Source organism: Rana temporaria, chromosome 2, assembly GCF_905171775.1.
Source record: "Rana temporaria chromosome 2, aRanTem1.1, whole genome shotgun sequence".
Lineage (NCBI taxonomy): Eukaryota > Metazoa > Chordata > Amphibia > Anura > Ranidae > Rana > Rana temporaria.
Window position 1 is genome coordinate 504,727,822 of NC_053490.1, and position 17,277 is coordinate 504,745,098.

General features: G+C 49.7%; 1 protein-coding gene across 2 annotated transcripts in view; it reads right to left on the reverse strand.

The window, feature by feature from the left end:
* The window catches only part of LOC120927905 (interferon alpha/beta receptor 1-like), an 86,261-nt gene that overhangs the window by 48,857 nt on the left and 20,127 nt on the right, over window positions 1-17,277 (reverse strand). For both annotated transcript variants that reach the window (XM_040338900.1, XM_040338901.1), the window contains exons 2-3: window positions 7,240-7,357; window positions 3,234-3,406 (exon numbers count right to left, since the gene is read on the reverse strand). In XM_040338900.1, coding sequence (XP_040194834.1) covers window positions 3,234-3,406; window positions 7,240-7,357 — 291 coding nt within the window. The remainder of the gene's footprint in view (window positions 1-3,233; window positions 3,407-7,239; window positions 7,358-17,277) is intronic.

Below are 17,277 nucleotides of genomic sequence, written 5' to 3' on the forward strand. Positions count from 1 at the left end.
GCGGCCTTACGCCGCAACACATACGTTACGCCGCCGTAACTAAGGGCGCAAGTTCTTTCTGAATAAAGAACTCGCACCCAAAGTTAGAACGGCGTAACGTATCGGAGATACGTTACGCCGGCCGGACAGATACGCTCAGGTATCTGAATCCGGACCAGTAATTGTATCTTTGCAGCATGTATTTGGAAGTAGGAAATTCACTAAGCATTCATTTTAACCTGTACTGACCACAATACTCCAATACAGGTTTAACAAACCACCAATACAATTATCTAAGAGAATAGAGCTATAACATCAACTGTTATTATGTGTAAAGCTAGAAAAAAATAATAATAATAATAATACATTTTGAAAAATAAAAGGTTTAGCACTTATGCCTTGCAGCACTGGGGTCCCTGGTTGAAATCCTCGCCAGGACACCATCTAAATGGCGCGTGAATGATCTACCTGTGCTTAAATGGCTTTTCACCAGGGACTCTGGTTTCCTCCCTCACTCCTAAAGTGGTTGTAAACCCCATTCATGAAACCTGACCTAGGCCCATATATCTGTAGTGTTTACTTATCTCTCTCCAAAGCTCTGAGTGCCATGTCTTTCTGCTGCTCGGTTATCGTGCAGTCCCTGACACTCCGGCCAGTCACAGCGCGGGAGCCGCGATACAAGGAAGTTACTCAGGGAGAGATGGTGGCGGTGAAGGACAGGAACGAGGACCGCTGCGGGGCTTCGATCTGAGGTAAGTAATTCATAATGAGCTAGTATTCTATGCATACTAGCTCATTATGCCTTTGTCTTGCAGGGTGTATCTTTTTTTTTTGAGGGTTTACTTCCTCTTTTAAGAGTTGGATACGACTGAACGGAACTATACAGTGACAGGGCTGGCTGCGTCATGGTGTAGAAAGAATGTGTCAACATGGTTCCTCACGCATGCAGGTTGAGGGGTTCTGGGATGTGTGTCACACTTGGAGGAAATTGGCCTTTCAGTTTTCTCAGGGATTGCTGGATTGGGCCCTGGAGGCTTTGTAGAGGATTGGATGGGATGAGCCTCCAAACCCGGGTCTATGCTTTGATGGTAACCAGCACCTGCCGATTGTGCAGGAGTGCACAGGTCTTATGGTATGGTAGCTGAGTAGAGTTTAGGGTAAGTTGACCAGATTTTTTAAATTAAATCCGGGGACATATTTTTTCTTTACTAGTAATGGCGGCAATCAGCAACTCTCTGCCCCCCCCTTACAGCCTCTCAAGTCTTACTCTTCTGGCCCTGGCTACTACTGGATGGGGAGCGGAGGAAGATCACTCTGCCAGGGAAGGCAAGGAGATAGGCTGGTGGCTGGCCAGGATTGAGGATTTGAACAAAGACAGAAGAACATGCGAGCGAAGCTGAATGGGCATGCACCCGAAACTGAAGAAATATTCCCTCCGCTCCGACCAGCACATGATCATCAGAAAGGGGCACAGATCATGGGAAAAATACAACCCCCCTATGCTAGTAGGCACGGCGGAGCGGGGGTGTGTAATTCTAATTTTTTTATTTTAATTCTGCACTGACTTTCTTTGAAATTGTCCCTGCCCCCTATTAAATTCAATCTGGGGACAAAACCAGGGACAGACTTGGTCCGGGGACAGTGTCCTCAATCAGGGGACTGTCCCCTGAAACTGGGGATGTCTGGTCACCCTAGTTTAGGGCTCCATTCTCCTGAGGAGGCCACTGTGCTCTGGGCTGCTGCCAACCTGACAGCCCCTCGCCAAATAAACACAGTTGACTATGCTCAGTTATGAATAAACATTGAATGATCAGTACGGAACACTCATTGTGTTCATTCAGGAAAGGAAGGGGCTGGTAAATGTGACATATTTACTGGACCCTTCCCTCACTCTCTATCCTGAAGGATCTAATTGTGTGCTTGCAGCTGCTGGTGGGAAGGAGAGGAGGGAACCTGGCAGCACTTTGGGGGTGGGGGGGCACACAGGGGGGCTTGGGCAGCAGAGGGAAGTGTATAGTACACAGGGAGGATGATCAGTGTGGTGTGGGGGGGGGGGGGCAATTACTGGAACGAATCCCCTGTATTGCTCTCTGCAGCAGCTAAAAGCCAGCAGGAGGGAGAGAAGTAAAACGGCAGCTTTAAGCTGCTGCAGAGACCGCCATATAGGGGATCAGTTACAGTATTTGCCCCACGTGGTGCCAATCAGCCTCCCTCCTGCCCACATCCAATTCACCCAACTGCCTGGGCCTCATACAGGAGTAGCAGTGATACCCCATTCATTATCCATGACCCTGTGCTGGTAGGGAGCAACAGGTCGATGACCACACTAGGGGTATGTGCCTGTCTGCATGGACTAGGCCAACACCCGCAGAAATCGTTGCTGCGGAAGCAGCATAAACACTGTGGCCCAGATTCTTGTAGAATGGCGTAAAACTGCGGCGGCGTAACGTATGTCATTTATGTTACGCCGCCGCAAGTTTTACAGGCAAGTGCTTTATTCACAAAGAACTTGCCTGTAAAGTTGCGGCGGCATAGCGTAAATCCCCCGGCGCAAGCCCGCCTAATTCAAATGAGCTGGGTAGGGGGCGTTTAAATTAGGCGAGTTCTCGTGCCGAACGTACTGCGCATGCGCCGTCCCTAAAATTTCCTGACGTGCATTGCTCTAAATGACATAGAAATGGTTGGGGACTTTGAATGAGGCATATAGACTGCTTTTCTTTTATTGCGCTAAATGATGTCGCAAGGACGTCATTGGTTTCGACGTGAACGTAAATGGCGTCCAGCCCCATTCACGGACGACTTACGCAAACAACCTAAATTTTTTAATTTCGACGCAGGAACGACGGCCATACTTAACATTGGTTGCCCCCCATATAGCAGGGGCAACTTTACGCATCGCAAATCTAACGTAAACGTCGTAACTTCACTGCGTCGACCGCGCGTACGTTCGGGAATTCGCGTATTTTGCTAATTTGCATACACGACGGGGACACCTAGCGTCGAAAAAAAAAATTGCATTTAAGATCCGACAGCGTAAGAGCCTTCTGCCTGTCGGATCTAATGGTTATCCATGTGTAGCTGATTCTAAGATTCAGTCGCATAGATACGACGGCGCACATAGGACTTACGACGGCGCACATTGCGTTGCGCCGTCGTAAGCCCTTTCAGAATCTGGGCCTGTTCTACTAGTTTGAGAGACAGTTTAGATAAAGTTGGGCTGCTTTATATTGCTGGTCTATGGCGAGTTTGCTTACCAGTGAGGTTTGGCTGGAAGTTTACAGAACCAAACTGCTCGTTTCCTTGAGGCGTTTCAACTCTCACATGCAGCGTGTAATTTTTACTGAAATCCAATAATTCAGAAGGAATATTGCACTCAGGTTCTTCAATGTGAACACATCCAGGAATTTCACTGGCTGCCATCCCAAACCTTTAAACCAATATGAAATGTGATTAATCAGAACGGTGTAACATACATAAAGTTTTAGAACTCAGCCCCAATCCCTCTTCCACCTCTTTACATTGAAGGGCCAATAGGTAGGGGCAAGACTTGACTTTTAAATAAGAAGTTGAGATTTACATATATTAGGCTGCCTATATATCTGGGTCTACCATTCATGTCACTTTTGCCGCGTACACACGGTCGGAATTTCCGAAAAGAAAAGTTAGTTGTGAGCTTTTGGTCGGAAAATTCCGACTGTGTGTAGGCCCCATCTGACTTTTTCTGTCGGAATTTCCAACAGCAAAAATTTGAGAGCTGGTTCTCAATTTTTCCGACAAGAAAAGTTCTCATCGGAAAGATGAAAAAAACACGCAGGCTCGGAATCAAGTCGATGCATGCTCGGAAGCATTGAACTTCATTTTGCTCGGCTCGTCGTCGTGTTGTACGTCACCGCGTTCTTGACGGTCGGAATTTTGTGTGACCGTGTGTATGCAACACAAGTTTGAGCCAAGATTCCGTCGGAAAAAAATCCACGGTTTTCTTGTCGGAAATTTCCGATCGTGTGTACGCGGCATTTGGCTCTGTTCACACCTAAGTAGCTGTATTGCGTTTAGGACAGTCCATTCATTGCAACCAGTGGATGTCTCAACGACCGCAGTGGATTGATGAACTCGCTTGTATACAGCGTTTGGAGGAACTGGTAGCACAACATCATGACAAATTCTACGTCTACAGGGCCACATAATCTACCTGGATACTCTTTTTGGATTCCTCACACTTTCAAACTGTCTTTTCTCGGCTAAGGACCTTCCAAATACTGGGTTCAGGCGGTATACTCCCTACCCACACCCAGTTCTTCTCTATGTTTCTCCCCTACTTCTCTTACCTTTCTTCTTCTCCCTCTCTTTTCTAGCATCATGTGGAGCAGCATTGGGTGCCAGCGGTGACATCCGATCCGCTAAAATCAGGCGTATGGCGATCCGATCCGCCAGGACGAATGGCGACGTATCTGGTGAGATCGGACAAAAACGGACATGCTGCGGCGGCTGGTTGGCAAGTCGTTAAACCAAGACTTTGACTAGGCCACTCCAAAACCTTCATTTTGTTCATAAAGGGGGCAAATACTCTTTCACAGCACTGAAGGTTTGTTAGTAGAATTGCTAAAAAGTGACATCTGAGAAAACAGGCAGGCCACTTTTACATTTTAAATATGACTAATAGGTTCACTTTAATAAATCGAATGCCCCGTACACGCAGTCGGATGCGTGTACGGAGTCAGATGGAGCATACACACGGTCGGAGTTCCCGACCAAAAGCTCCCATTGGACTTTTTCTGTCGGAAATTCCGAACGTGTGTACGGGGCTTAAAGCGGTTGTAAACACAAATATTTTTAAATAAAAAAAAAACTGCAAGACAAAGGCATAATGAGCGAGTATGACTAGCATACTAGCTCATTATGTGTTACTTACCTTAGATCGAAGCCCCCGAAGCCTTCCTCTTCTCCTCCAGTCGCAGCCATCTCTCCCGGAGGTTACTTCTGGGTATGACGTCACTCCCGCGCGCGCGGAACCGGCACGATTCCCGCGCGGAACTGGCACTTTCCGGCATATTTCCATTCCAGACCCGGCACGCTCAGTGTGCCTGCGCCGTGGTCTACGGCGCGCATGCGCCTTACGCTGTTGTTGACAAATGCGCCTGCCTGATATTCTGCAAATATCTCCTTAACCATGTAGGTTAAAGCGGAGGTTCACCCTAAGGCTGCATTCACACCTTGGCGTACAAAATCGTGGCGTTTTGTCCCGCGAATTGCGGCGACAAATTGCGGCGTTTTGTACCGCGATTTGCGGCGACAAAACGCCGCGATTGTGAATGCAGCCTTACCCCCTCTATGGAGATGGTTCACATCTCCTATGCCGAAAGCCGCCTGAAAAAAAGGTCCGGGACTTGTTTTCAGGCGGCAGGCGTACGGCGTTCGGCGTTCAGCGTGGAGATGTGAACCATCTCCATAGAGGGCAATGTGAAATCATCCCTCCAGCCTCTCAGGGGCGGCTGCGGTGTCGCACTACAGGCGTATATACGCCTAGGTGTGAACGGGGGCTTATAGCATGTACAGTATATCTGACCAACTCCCTTATATTCGTAAGTACTGTCCGCAATTGTTTTTTTTTTTTATGCTGTACGTACCTTGTAATCCATTTTTTCAATCTACTTCTCCCCGCGGGAGTAGGCGTTTCTATGCCTAGGGGGATTGTTATCTGGGAGGTCGCACAGATGATTGACGTCTGTTCCACCCGGCGGATAAGGCCCCGCCCCCCGCATTGGCGCACGAGTTACGGGGTTTTGGAAATCTCGTAACTCGTGTGCGCCTACGCAATACGGGGGGCGGGGCCTTATCCGCCGGGGGGAACAGACGTCAATCATTTGGGCGACCTCTCAGATGACAATCCCCCTAGGCATAGAAACGCCTACTCCCGCGGGGAGAAGTAGATTGAAAAGATGGATTACAAGGTACGCACAGCATAAAAAAAAAACGAATTGCGGACAGTACTTGTTACGAATATAAGGGAGTTGGTCAGATATACATGTTATTAGGGTGAACCTCTGCTTTAAGGAGATATTGCAAGCACCTACAGGTAAGCCTCAGGCCCCATACACACGATAGAATCCATCCGCAGATAAATCCCAGCAAATGGGTTTCTGCGGATAGATACTATGGTGTGTACACGCCAGCGGATCTGTTTCCGCGGAGAAATCTCCTCTGGGATGGATTCCAGCAGATCGGATATTTGCTGACATGCACAACAAATCCATCTGCTGGAATCCATTCCAACGGATGGATCCGCTCTTCTGTACAGACTTACCGGATCCATCCGTCCAAAGGGATTCCCCGCACGCGTCGTAATGATTTGACGCATGCGTGGAATTCCTTATATGACAGCGTCGCGCCCGTCGCCGCGTCATAATAGCGGCGACGGCGCGACACGTCATCGCCAGAGGATTTCAGCGCGGATTTCAATGCGATGGTGTGTACACGCCATCGCATAGAAATCTTCTGAAATCCTCGAGAGGATTTATCCGCGGATACGTATCTGCGGATAAATCCTCTCGTGTGTATGGGGCCTCAATGTAGGCTTACCTGTAGGTGAAAGTATGATCAGAGGGTTGGCAACCACTTTAAGAGGCATCCTTTCCAAACCTCGCAAGAAAAACTTTATTAATGGGAAAATAAATGGCGATGCCTACTTCTCCTTACCCCTCTTTGTCTCATGTAAAATTTCTTAAAGAGGGAGTTCACCCGAAAAAAAAAATTGAACATTAGATTGAGGCTATTTAAGGGGAGCAGAAACAGGTATTTTTTTTAAAATCAATGCCATACTTACCGTTTTCGAGATAAATGTTCTCCCGCCGCTTCCGGGTATGATCTTCGGGACTGGGCGTTCCTATTTGATTGACAGCCTTCCTACGGTCGCATACAGCGCGTCACCAGTTGACGAAAGAAGCCGAATGTCGGTGCGGCTCTATACGGCGCCTGCGCACCGACGTTCGGCTACTTTCGGAAACTCGTGACGCGCTGTATGCGACAGTCGGAAGGCTGTCAACCAAATAGGAACGCCCAGTCCCGCAGCCCATACCCGGAAGCGGCGGGAGAACATCTATCTCGAAAACGCCAAGTACGGCATTGATTTTAAAAAAAATACCCGTTTCTGCTCCCCTTAAATAGGCTCAATCTAATGTTAAAAATTTATTTTTTGGGTGAACCTCCACTTTAAGCACTACAGGTGCTCTTTAAAGTCTAAACATGACTGTAACCATTACGTACTCTTGATAAAACACAGTAAAATTCACTTCCATGTTGTCATAGTCCATTTTCCAGTTCCAGGTTGCTGAAAGATTTCCTTTCTGATTCCTGATCCAAATGTCACTTGGTGGTTCCAAATCTGAAAAACGATGAGACATCTTCTATTTATGAAGAAGACCTCCGCACGACGTACAGAGAGCAGAAGCTGCTAGTCACACACGCAACCGAAGCTGCTAGTCACAGAGCCAACAGGGATCACAAAAAAAGCACTATGGGGTCTATATCACAAGCATTCACCTAGCCCTTCTGAATTCTGACCATATTTTGGTTAAAGTGATTGTAAAAGCTTGTTTTTTCCCCCCATAAAAATAACAAACATGTCATACTTGCCTGCTCTGTTCCAGTGGATTTGAACAGAGCAGCCCGGATCCTCCTCTTCTGTGATCCTGGCCCCTCCCTCCAGTTCAGTGTCCCCACAGCAGGCAGCTTGCTATGGGGGCACCCAAGCCGAGTCACAGCTCCCTGTGTCCATTCAGACTTGCACATTTTATAAGATATTCAGCGTGCATGCAGCCAATGACATCACAGGCTGGACCTCCAGAGCCCATGCTGGAAACGGCGGCTCCTGCGTGCATGCGAGGGAGTGATGTCATCGTGCCCTGGACACTGTGAGAGTCAATTTCATGTGCATGTGCCTGCCCATTCAAATTTCTTGCCCCCGAGTCGTGTCCCCAAGCTACTTACATACCAGATTAAAAATAAAATAAAGCCTCGTACACACGACCAGTTTTCCTGGCAGGAAAACAGCCAGGAGAGCATTTGGCCGGGAATCCCGGCTGTGTGTATGCTCCCTATTTTCCCGTCGGGAAACCTGCTTTCTATTTTCCCGTTGGGATTCCCGGCAGAGTGTTTCCTGCCGAGAAAAACGGTCATCTGTAGTCTTACCTGTTCCATTGGAAACCCACGCATGCTCGATAAGAGTTTGACGCCTGCGCGGTAGCATACAAGTTTACTGTGGGGTGTAGCAAGATGGCGGCGAGGGCATCGAATGTGACAAGTGCAGACTCGTCGTAGTCGATGACGTCACCGGCGTTCTTGCCATTCAAAACAACGGCGGTTCTTTTGAATGGCCGGCTGTATACACGGCAAGCTTGCCAGGAATCCCATCCGGGGGGGGCGTGGCCAAGATGGCGACCTAGACGGACGTGTGCTAGAGGAGCTCCGCTCATCACGACCCGTTTACCCGTTATTCCAGGGATCCACCACTACCTTTTACCCTGATTGAAGCTGGAGGCACTCGGGTATGCGTAAGGGCAAGGCCGGCTCTGGACGGAAAGGAGGCTCCACGACTAAAGCAAGTCCCCAGCCGAAACTGCCGCTGACTCCTGTAGGCCGCGCGCACATGGCATCCCAGACGGCGCCTCCCCCGGCAAACGCATCGGAGGAAGACCGCTTCCAGGCGCTCATGCTGGCGATACAAGGCTGCCAGACCACCCTCACGGGTAAGATTGACACCCTGCAGCTGGACCTCGGGCTCCTGCGGAGGGACCTGGATGGCATACGGGAGCGGCTGGGGGAGGCGGAGCGGCGGGTCGGGGATTCGGAGGACTCCATCCGCGATCACCGTGCATCCATACATACTCTCCAGGTGAGAGTGAAGGCCCTAGAGTCGCGGGCAGAAGACAGCGAGAACCGCAGCAGGAGAAATAATCTCCGTGTGGTGGGTCTCCCGGAGGGGGCGGAGGGCCAAGACCCGACGACGTTCACTGAAACTCTGCTCAGGAATTTGCTGCCACAGGCCCAATTTTCCCCGCACTTCGTGGCTGAGAGGGCCCACAGGATGCCACCGGGCCGCGCCGTGCCTGGGGCCCCCCCGCGCACCTTTATTTTCCGTCTGCTCAACTTTCGCGACAGGGATCTGGCGCTGAGAGAGGCCAGGAGAGTGGGGGAACTCCGCTTTGAAAACACGCGGCTGATGATGTTCCCGGACTACTCCTTGGACACCCAGAGGCTTCGCAGGACATTCGACCATGTCAAGGTGCTGCTCCGAGCTAAAGGCCTGAAATATAGTATGCTGTTCCCGGCTCGCTTGAGGGTCATTGACGGCGAGTCCACCCGCTACTTTACTTCGCCGGAAGAAGCTTCTCACTGGCTGGACACCCTGCCCCGGCATCGGTAACGGTGTTGTTTTGGATGTGATCCCCACCCTGCTCCCTTCCCCCTCTTATTTTGATTTTTTTCCCCTTAAAAGTGGCTGCACATGAACGTTGCTCTCTTTGCTACCTGCCACGTGGAATGGGGGACAGAGCTGTGCCTTTATGGCGTGCGTGGCCAGAGGCCCCCGCCAATTCCTCCCCCCCTGTCCATTGCCTGTTCCCTCGCATGACCCTCCATGGGTAACACACATGGCACTGTTGGTGCCGGCCTGCTGGACCTCAGGTTTGGTGGAGGTGCATTAGAGGATGGGGGACTCAGGACAGATCGGGAGTGGGAACGGTTGGGGGGTGGGGGGGCCCGGTGGGGCTCTTCCGAGCTGATGCTGACCGGGACATGGGTTGTAACGTTATAATGTTTAAGTGTGTGCCCCTAGTGTAGACTAGGAGAACCGTTTTGTGCCTTTAATTTTTTATGTTTTACATTCGTTTAAGATGATCATATTTCAATCACTATGCTATGGGTGGATCCAATGTTATCCAGTGCTCTGTATGGGTCTGGGAGCGGTATCCTCTTCCGAGGTTGCTGCAGAGCCAGGTTTTTGCTCTTCTGGTACCTCTGGACTGGTCGCCTTGCCAGTTGCTCCCATAGGAGACCTTCCTACTGTTTGATGGGGTTGGTTTGGGGTTTATGCACTCCGGTCTTTTTCCCGGACGTGCGGGGTGGGGGGGGAGGGGCGGTTTGGTTATGTTTTCATGTTTTTTTCTTTATTATTTGATGTTTTTATGAGTTGCCAATTTGTTTGCCAGACTAATACATGCAGTAATATGCCTTGGGTGCCTAGCTCGGCCTCCTCGGGGCGCTTAGGCTGGGCGCCCAATGCTCTTGAGGTGACGGTTTATGTGTGGTCGGGGGGGGTACCCTCTCCCACGCTGGCTCCACTGTTATTATCCCAGCTGCCCCAATGGCTCCCATTAGGCTAGTCTCGTGGAATGTCCGCGGGCTAAATGACAAAATAAAAAGATCGTTGGTTATGGCCTACCTCAAGAAATACTCTCCCCATATATGCCTCCTGCAGGAGACTCACCTGACGGGAAGGAAGATTCTAGGCTTGAGAAAGCAATGGGTGGGTCACTCGTACCACGCCACCTACTCCAACTATGCTAGGGGGGTTAGCGTATTGATCCACAAGTCCCTGTCCTACTCCCTGCTAGACGTTAAGACTGACCCCGAGGGTAAATACGTGCTCCTGCATGCTGTGGTGGACACGGTTGAAATGCTAATTCTGGGTATCTATATACCGCCACCGGCTACAATATCCCTCCTGAAATCCCTGATTCCTATATTGGCCACGTATCCTACGGAGAATATCATCATTGCAGGGGATTTCAACATGGTCCCAAGCCCATCCATGGATAGGCTGTCCTCTGATGTTACCGTTGACTCTCCCCTGCGGCGATGGGCCTCCTTGTACGGTTTTACTGATGTTTGGCGCTGGAAGTTCCCGGATGTTAAAGCCTATACTTGCCACTCCACCTCCTATAGAGCTATGTCTAGGATAGATCTAGTGTATGCCAGTGGGGGAATGCTCTCGAGGGTCAGGGAGGTGCAGATACTCCCCAGAGGTATCTCGGACCACTCGCCCATGCTCCTAACAATACAGACCCTAACGCCCCCATCGGAGAGACTGTGGCGACTTTCTCGCTACTGGATCTCGGATGAGAGAGTGGCGGCGGAGATCCCCAGACGCATCTCTGAGTTTTGGGGTGACAATGAGGAATCCACGACGGAGGGCAACAGGTGGGATGCATTCAAAGCATTTACACGGGGGTGTTATCAGACTGTTATTTCTCGGGAGCGCAGGGCCGCCACTATCTGTTTGGAGGAAGCTGAGGCTAAAGCCCAAGACTTAGAGGCCCAATATGTGGCGACCCAAAACCCAGTCACATACGTGGACATGCAGGCAGCCTATCGGGAAGCTATGCTTCTTAGGGTGGCCAAGGCGGGGAAGAGACAGTTGGCCCAAACGCAGCGCATCTTTGAGCAGGGGGAGAAGACGGGGCGCCTCTTGGCCTGGTTGGCTAGGGAGCAGAAACCCGTTACTGCCATAGCTAGGATTCAAAATACTAACGGACTGGTTGAGGTAGACCCTGTGGCCATCAACGCATGCTTTGCTTCCTACTACGAGGCGCTATACTCGTCCAGGGTTGACTACACTGGAGAGGAGCTGGACTCCTTTCTGGGACAACTAACCTTTCCGAGCCTTTCGGATGAGGCCCGTACCCGCCTGGACAGTGGAGTAACCCTTGAGGAGGTGCAGCAGGCTTTGGGGGAGTTGCAGGCGGGGAAAACACCTGGGGTGGATGGCCTTCCCCCAGAATTTTATAAGGAGCACGGGGAGTTGCTGGCCCCAAGGCTTCAGGCTATGGTGGTTGCGTCTCTCAAAGATGGCAGTCTCCCTCCTTCTATGGCGGAGGCCGTCATCGTAGTGATCCCTAAGCCGGGCAAGGACCCCGAGTTGTGTGCCTCATACAGGCCTATCTCGCTTTTGAATGCGGATGCTAAAATCCTCACTAAGGTTCTGGCCAGGCGTCTTAATTCGGTTATTTTGACGTTGGTGCATGAGGATCAGACCGGCTTCATGCCTGGAAAGGGCACGGATATAAACCTCCGTAGGTTGTACACGGTTTTGGGTGCTCAAGGGGCCCTGGCCGAGTCCGACGTTGTGGCCTCCCTGGATGCGGAAAAAGCTTTCGACTCAGTAGAGTGGCCGTATCTGTGGGAGGTCCTGCGTCGGTTCGGCTTTGGTCCCAGGTTTGTATCATGGGTGCAGGCCCTCTATAGGGCGCCCACTGCTAGGGTCCGTACCGGATCGGTTCTCTCCCAACCATTTTGCCTAAACAGGGGTACAAGGCAGGGTTGCCCCCTATCCCCTGGCCTATTTGCTCTGGCTATAGAGCCTATGGCGATCCTCCTTCGCTCCTCCCTGGCGGTGCGCGGTATTCCTGTGGGCCCGATCCACGAAAAAATATCTCTTTACGCGGACGATACACTGTTGTATCTAAGGGAACCCGCTGTCTCCCTTGGAGCGGCCCTCGCGCTTATCGACACTTTTGGCAGGTTTTCCGGCGTTCGCATTAACTGGGGGAAGTCGGTCGTTTTCGCCCTAATGTCTCCAGAGGCGGCGGTCACCCCTTTGAGACAGGTATTGCAATTCAGGTATTTGGGGGTGGAGATCCACAGGGACCTAAGACAGTTTATCCCCCTCAACTTGACCCCGGTCCTGTCCCTCCTGACTCAGAGGTGCGCTGCTTGGAAGACACTACCCCTCACCCCGGTTGGGAGGGTCAATCTGGTCAAGATGACTGTCTTGCCGAAGTTTTTGTATATTTTTAGACAGACCCCCGTCCCTATTCCCAACACATATTTCAAGAAACTGGATGCCGTGATCACTTCCTTCATTTGGAATGGAGGCACTCCTAGAATAGCCAGGTCCACCCTGCAGTTGCCGGTCACTCTTGGCGGTCTGGCTTTGCCATGCTTCCAGAAGTACTATTGGGCGGCTGTCCTTGTCACACTCAGGTGGTGGCTTTCGGAGGAACCGGCCAACCCGGCTGCTACTCTGGAGGCTGCGCTTCTGGGATCCTACTCTGAACTCCGCAATCTGATTTATAGGGGACCTAGGTCCAGCCCGTCTGTCACACCTTCTATGAAGACTACCCTGCGGGTATGGGATGTAGTTAGGACCAAGGTTCAGGGCCCAGGTCGCTATTCTCCGCGTACTCCGCTATGGGGGAACCCGCGACTATTACATTTCCACACCATACCTGACCCGGCCCTATGGGCTCGCTTTGAGGTAAAGACGCTAGCGGACATAGCCCCGTCAGGTAGGCTACTCACCTTTGATGAATTGAAGCAGAGGAAGGGACTCACGAACCCGATGTTCTTTCGGTTTCTTCAGCTGCGTCATGCTTTTAAATCGCAATTCCCTGACCTGGTGGTTCTGGAGACTACAGGGGTGGAACGCTTGCTGAGGGCGGAGGACGAGACTAAACCCTTGTCCGCCTTGTACTCGCTATTGATAGGACTGGACACCTCTAAGGTCTCTCAGCTATACTCGGTGTGGCAGGGGGACATTCCAACACTGGCTGATGATGACTGGGAAGAAGGGATACAACAGTATCTTACCCTGGTGGTGTCTGCCAGGGATAGATTTATCCAACTGAAATTCTTGCACAGGGCTTATTACTCCCCCCAGCGCCTGGCCAAAATATACCCGCAGCGGAGACCCACCTGCCCACGATGTGGAGAACAGGAGGGATCCTTTTTCCATGTGGTCTGGTCATGTCCCGCAATGAAAGCCTTTTGGCAGGGGGTGGTGAGTGTGATTCAATCCGTCAGTAAGATAAGTGTACCCTGTGAACCCCTGCCACTGCTACCGGGCACCCAGTCAAAGAAATTGTTCATCTTCTTCGCTGCTTTCTATGCCAGGAAAGCAATTCTCTTAAAGTGGAGGGAGGCCCATCCCCCTTCGGTGCAGCAGTGGAGGGCACTGATCAATGCGGCCCTTCCTCTGTATAAACTCACATATATGGGTCGCAACTGCCCCGGGAAATTCGAAAAGGTTTGGGCGGCCTGGGTAAAGGCAGAAAAGTTGCAGCTAGACTAGCTGGAAGGCATCTCGGGATGGCCTGGTCACCCCTCTCCTCCCCCTTCATTTCCCCTGTGTTCCTGGGTCTTGGGGCTGGTTGCACTGGGAGCCACGCTGGGTCACATGGGGGCGGTGGCAGGAGCCACGAAGATCCTTGGATCCGGCAATGGAGGCCTCTCCCCCCCCCCCCCCCCCCCCCCCCCACCCCTCTTTCCCCCTGAATACACATCTCGTGGTACAGTGGTGGAGGTCTTCCTCCTCTTGCCCTGTTAGGGAAACTTATATCCGTATCAAGTGTAGAATGAGTGTTATTGCTATTGTCCCCAACATGTGCGTTTCTGTATGGGGGGGGGGGTCCTGGGGGTTACTTGGGGTATACAAATGTTGTATTTATTGAAATCTGAGATCTGCACTTCGTCTCCCTCCCTCTAAAAAACCTTTTTCTTTATCTCCAGCTATGTACCATTTTCCTTTCTTGTCAATTTGGATACAGGAAGTACGCGCTCACGCATAGACGTTCACCTTATGTGTGGTTTTAACTTGCTTTCAGGTTTCTAAATTGCATTTACTGCTGATCTATGTATAACCAATGTCTGGCAACTGTATATATACTCTGTTTATACATCAATAAAAATCTTTTTGTTAAAAAAAAAAGGAATCCCATCCGGAAAACCAAAGTTTTTTTTCCTGACGGGATTCCCGGACGTGTGTACAGGGCTTGAGAAGTATAGTTTTGCCTCAATGTCTACCATAACCACTTAAGGACCACCTAACGCTGATATACGTCAGCAGAATAGCATGGCTGGGCACAATCACGTACCTGTACGTGATTGTATAATGCCCAGCCGTGGGCGTGCGCCCGTGACCCGGTTCAAAGCTTCATGACCGCGGGACTCGTGGACCCGATCGCCGCTGGAGTCCCCGTTCTTCAGCCCTGGGGACCGATCACGGGAGAGCTGTGTGTAAACACAGCTTCCCCGTTCTTCACTGTGGCGCCGTCATCGATCGTGTGTTCCCTTATATAGGGAATCACAATCGATGACGTCACACCTACAGCCACACACCCCTACAGTTAGAAACACAGATGAGGTTACACTTAACCCCTTCAGCGCCACCTTGTGGTTAACTCCCAAACTGCAATTGTCATTTTCACAGTAAACAATGCATTTTTAATGCATTTTTTGCTGTGAAAATGACAATGGTCCCAAAAATGTGTAAAAATTGTCCGATTTGTCCGCCATATTGTCGCAGTCACGAAAAAAATCACTGATCGCCGCCATTAGTAGTAAAAAAAAAAAAAAAAAATTAATAAAAATGCAATAAAACTATCCCCTATTTTGTAAACGCTATACATTGCTATAAACGCTTATTGCGATTATTTTTTTACCAAAAATAGGTAGAAGAATACGTATCGGCCTAAACTGAGGAAAATTTATTTTTTTTATATATTTTTGGGGGATATTTATTATAGCAACAAGTAAAAAATATTTAATTTTTTTCAAAATTGACGCTTTATTTTTGTTTATAGCGCAAAAAATAAAAACCACAGAGGTGATTAAATACCACCAAAAGAAAGTTCTATTTGTGGGGAAAAAAAGGACGCCAATTTTGTTTGGGAGCCACGTCGCATGAACGCGCAATTATCAGTAATTGCATTCACACCTGAGCGTCGGTCGTTTTTTTCGGCGTTTTGTCGCGCGTATTCATGCTTATTTGTGCGTTTGCATACAGCGTTGTCCGACGTTTTTGTACTTCGACGTTTTTTTATTTTAGCCAATAGGTAAAATTATTTCATCACTTGTTGCTATGTTGGTAGATTTTTTTAATCTTCTGCCTGGGTGACAAGTTCTATTGATTAAAGCGACGAAACGCCCGTAGCAAATGCTCGCTGTCGCGCTAGTCGCTTGAATCGAGCGTTTCCATTACTTTCTATGGGAAATGGAAATGCTCAAATACGCCCAAACCGCCCGATTCGCGCGACAAAAAAGGGTCCGGAACTTGTTTGAGCTTCAGTAGTTCGGCGTGCAGATGTGAACCATCTCCATAGGGTATAATGTATTTTTTCCCCTCTAGCGTATTTGAGCGTCGCGCTTCAGGCGACAAAACGCTCAGGTGTGAATGCAGCCTTAAAGCGACGCAGTGCCGAATCACAAAAAGGGGCCTGGTCCTTTAGCTGCATTTTGGTCCGGGTCTTAAGTGGTTAAATCACGTTGCTAATTGAATATTGTATTTGTTTGAAGACTAAATACTGACATTTGCACTTAAAACTGTAATTTTTGAACTTTTTTGAAACACCAGTAAAAACTGGGTTGTGCCAGTAAATTTTGGGTGTCATATCAGTAAATTCCAATCCGGTAGGTTGGCAACACTGGACGGGATACAATTACAACTTGACAAATATCCAGAAAAGGATGTAGTTGCCAAAATGTACTTCACCTGCAAATACCAATCTACTTCCAGTAAAAAAAGAAAGGTGAACCAGGACAAAGACCTGTATACCGGTTGGTACATGATCTACGGGAAGTGAATAAATTAATAGATACTTCTATTGTTCCAAATCTGCACACTCTGCCAACTCAAATTCCTCCTGCAGCTACTTGTTTTTCTCTTATGGATTTGGCCAATGCATATTTTTCTGTTTCCATTAGCATAGTGTCCGCATTTTGCATTCACCGTGGCTGGGCAACAGTATACATGGAAGAGGCTCCCCCAGGGTATGGCAAGCCCCCCCCTCAGAATAAAATGCTGCATTATCCCAAATCTCAGTGGAAACCGAAGCACAGTGACACTGTCCTACTTCTGTATGTTGATGACCTTCATTTGTGTTGTAGGGTTCCGTCCACTTGTAAAGGAGAAACCATTCGTTTGCTGGTGTTTCTGGCACAGACAGGGAGCAAAAAATAAATAAAAATCCCCTAGACCAGGGGTACTGAATTAAATTTCACGGAGGTCTGGTTAGTAAAATCTTCTTCCAGCAGAGGTTCGAATCGCATGTTTGTGATATGACATCACAGCACGCCTTCCTCCTAGGCGTCCCCATCTCTGCAGCTGAAAAACGCAGGGGAAATTGCACATGTTCCCAAACTGCAGAGGAACACACCACACTTTAGCGCATGCATGTGCCAAACCACACGGTCCTGCAACAGCACGTAGCTTGGTGCTGCGCAATATATATATAAAAAAAAAAGGGGGGGGGGGGTCAGGGACTTATTTTCCCATATTTCTCATCGGTAGTGCACTCCATTAAAATGAAT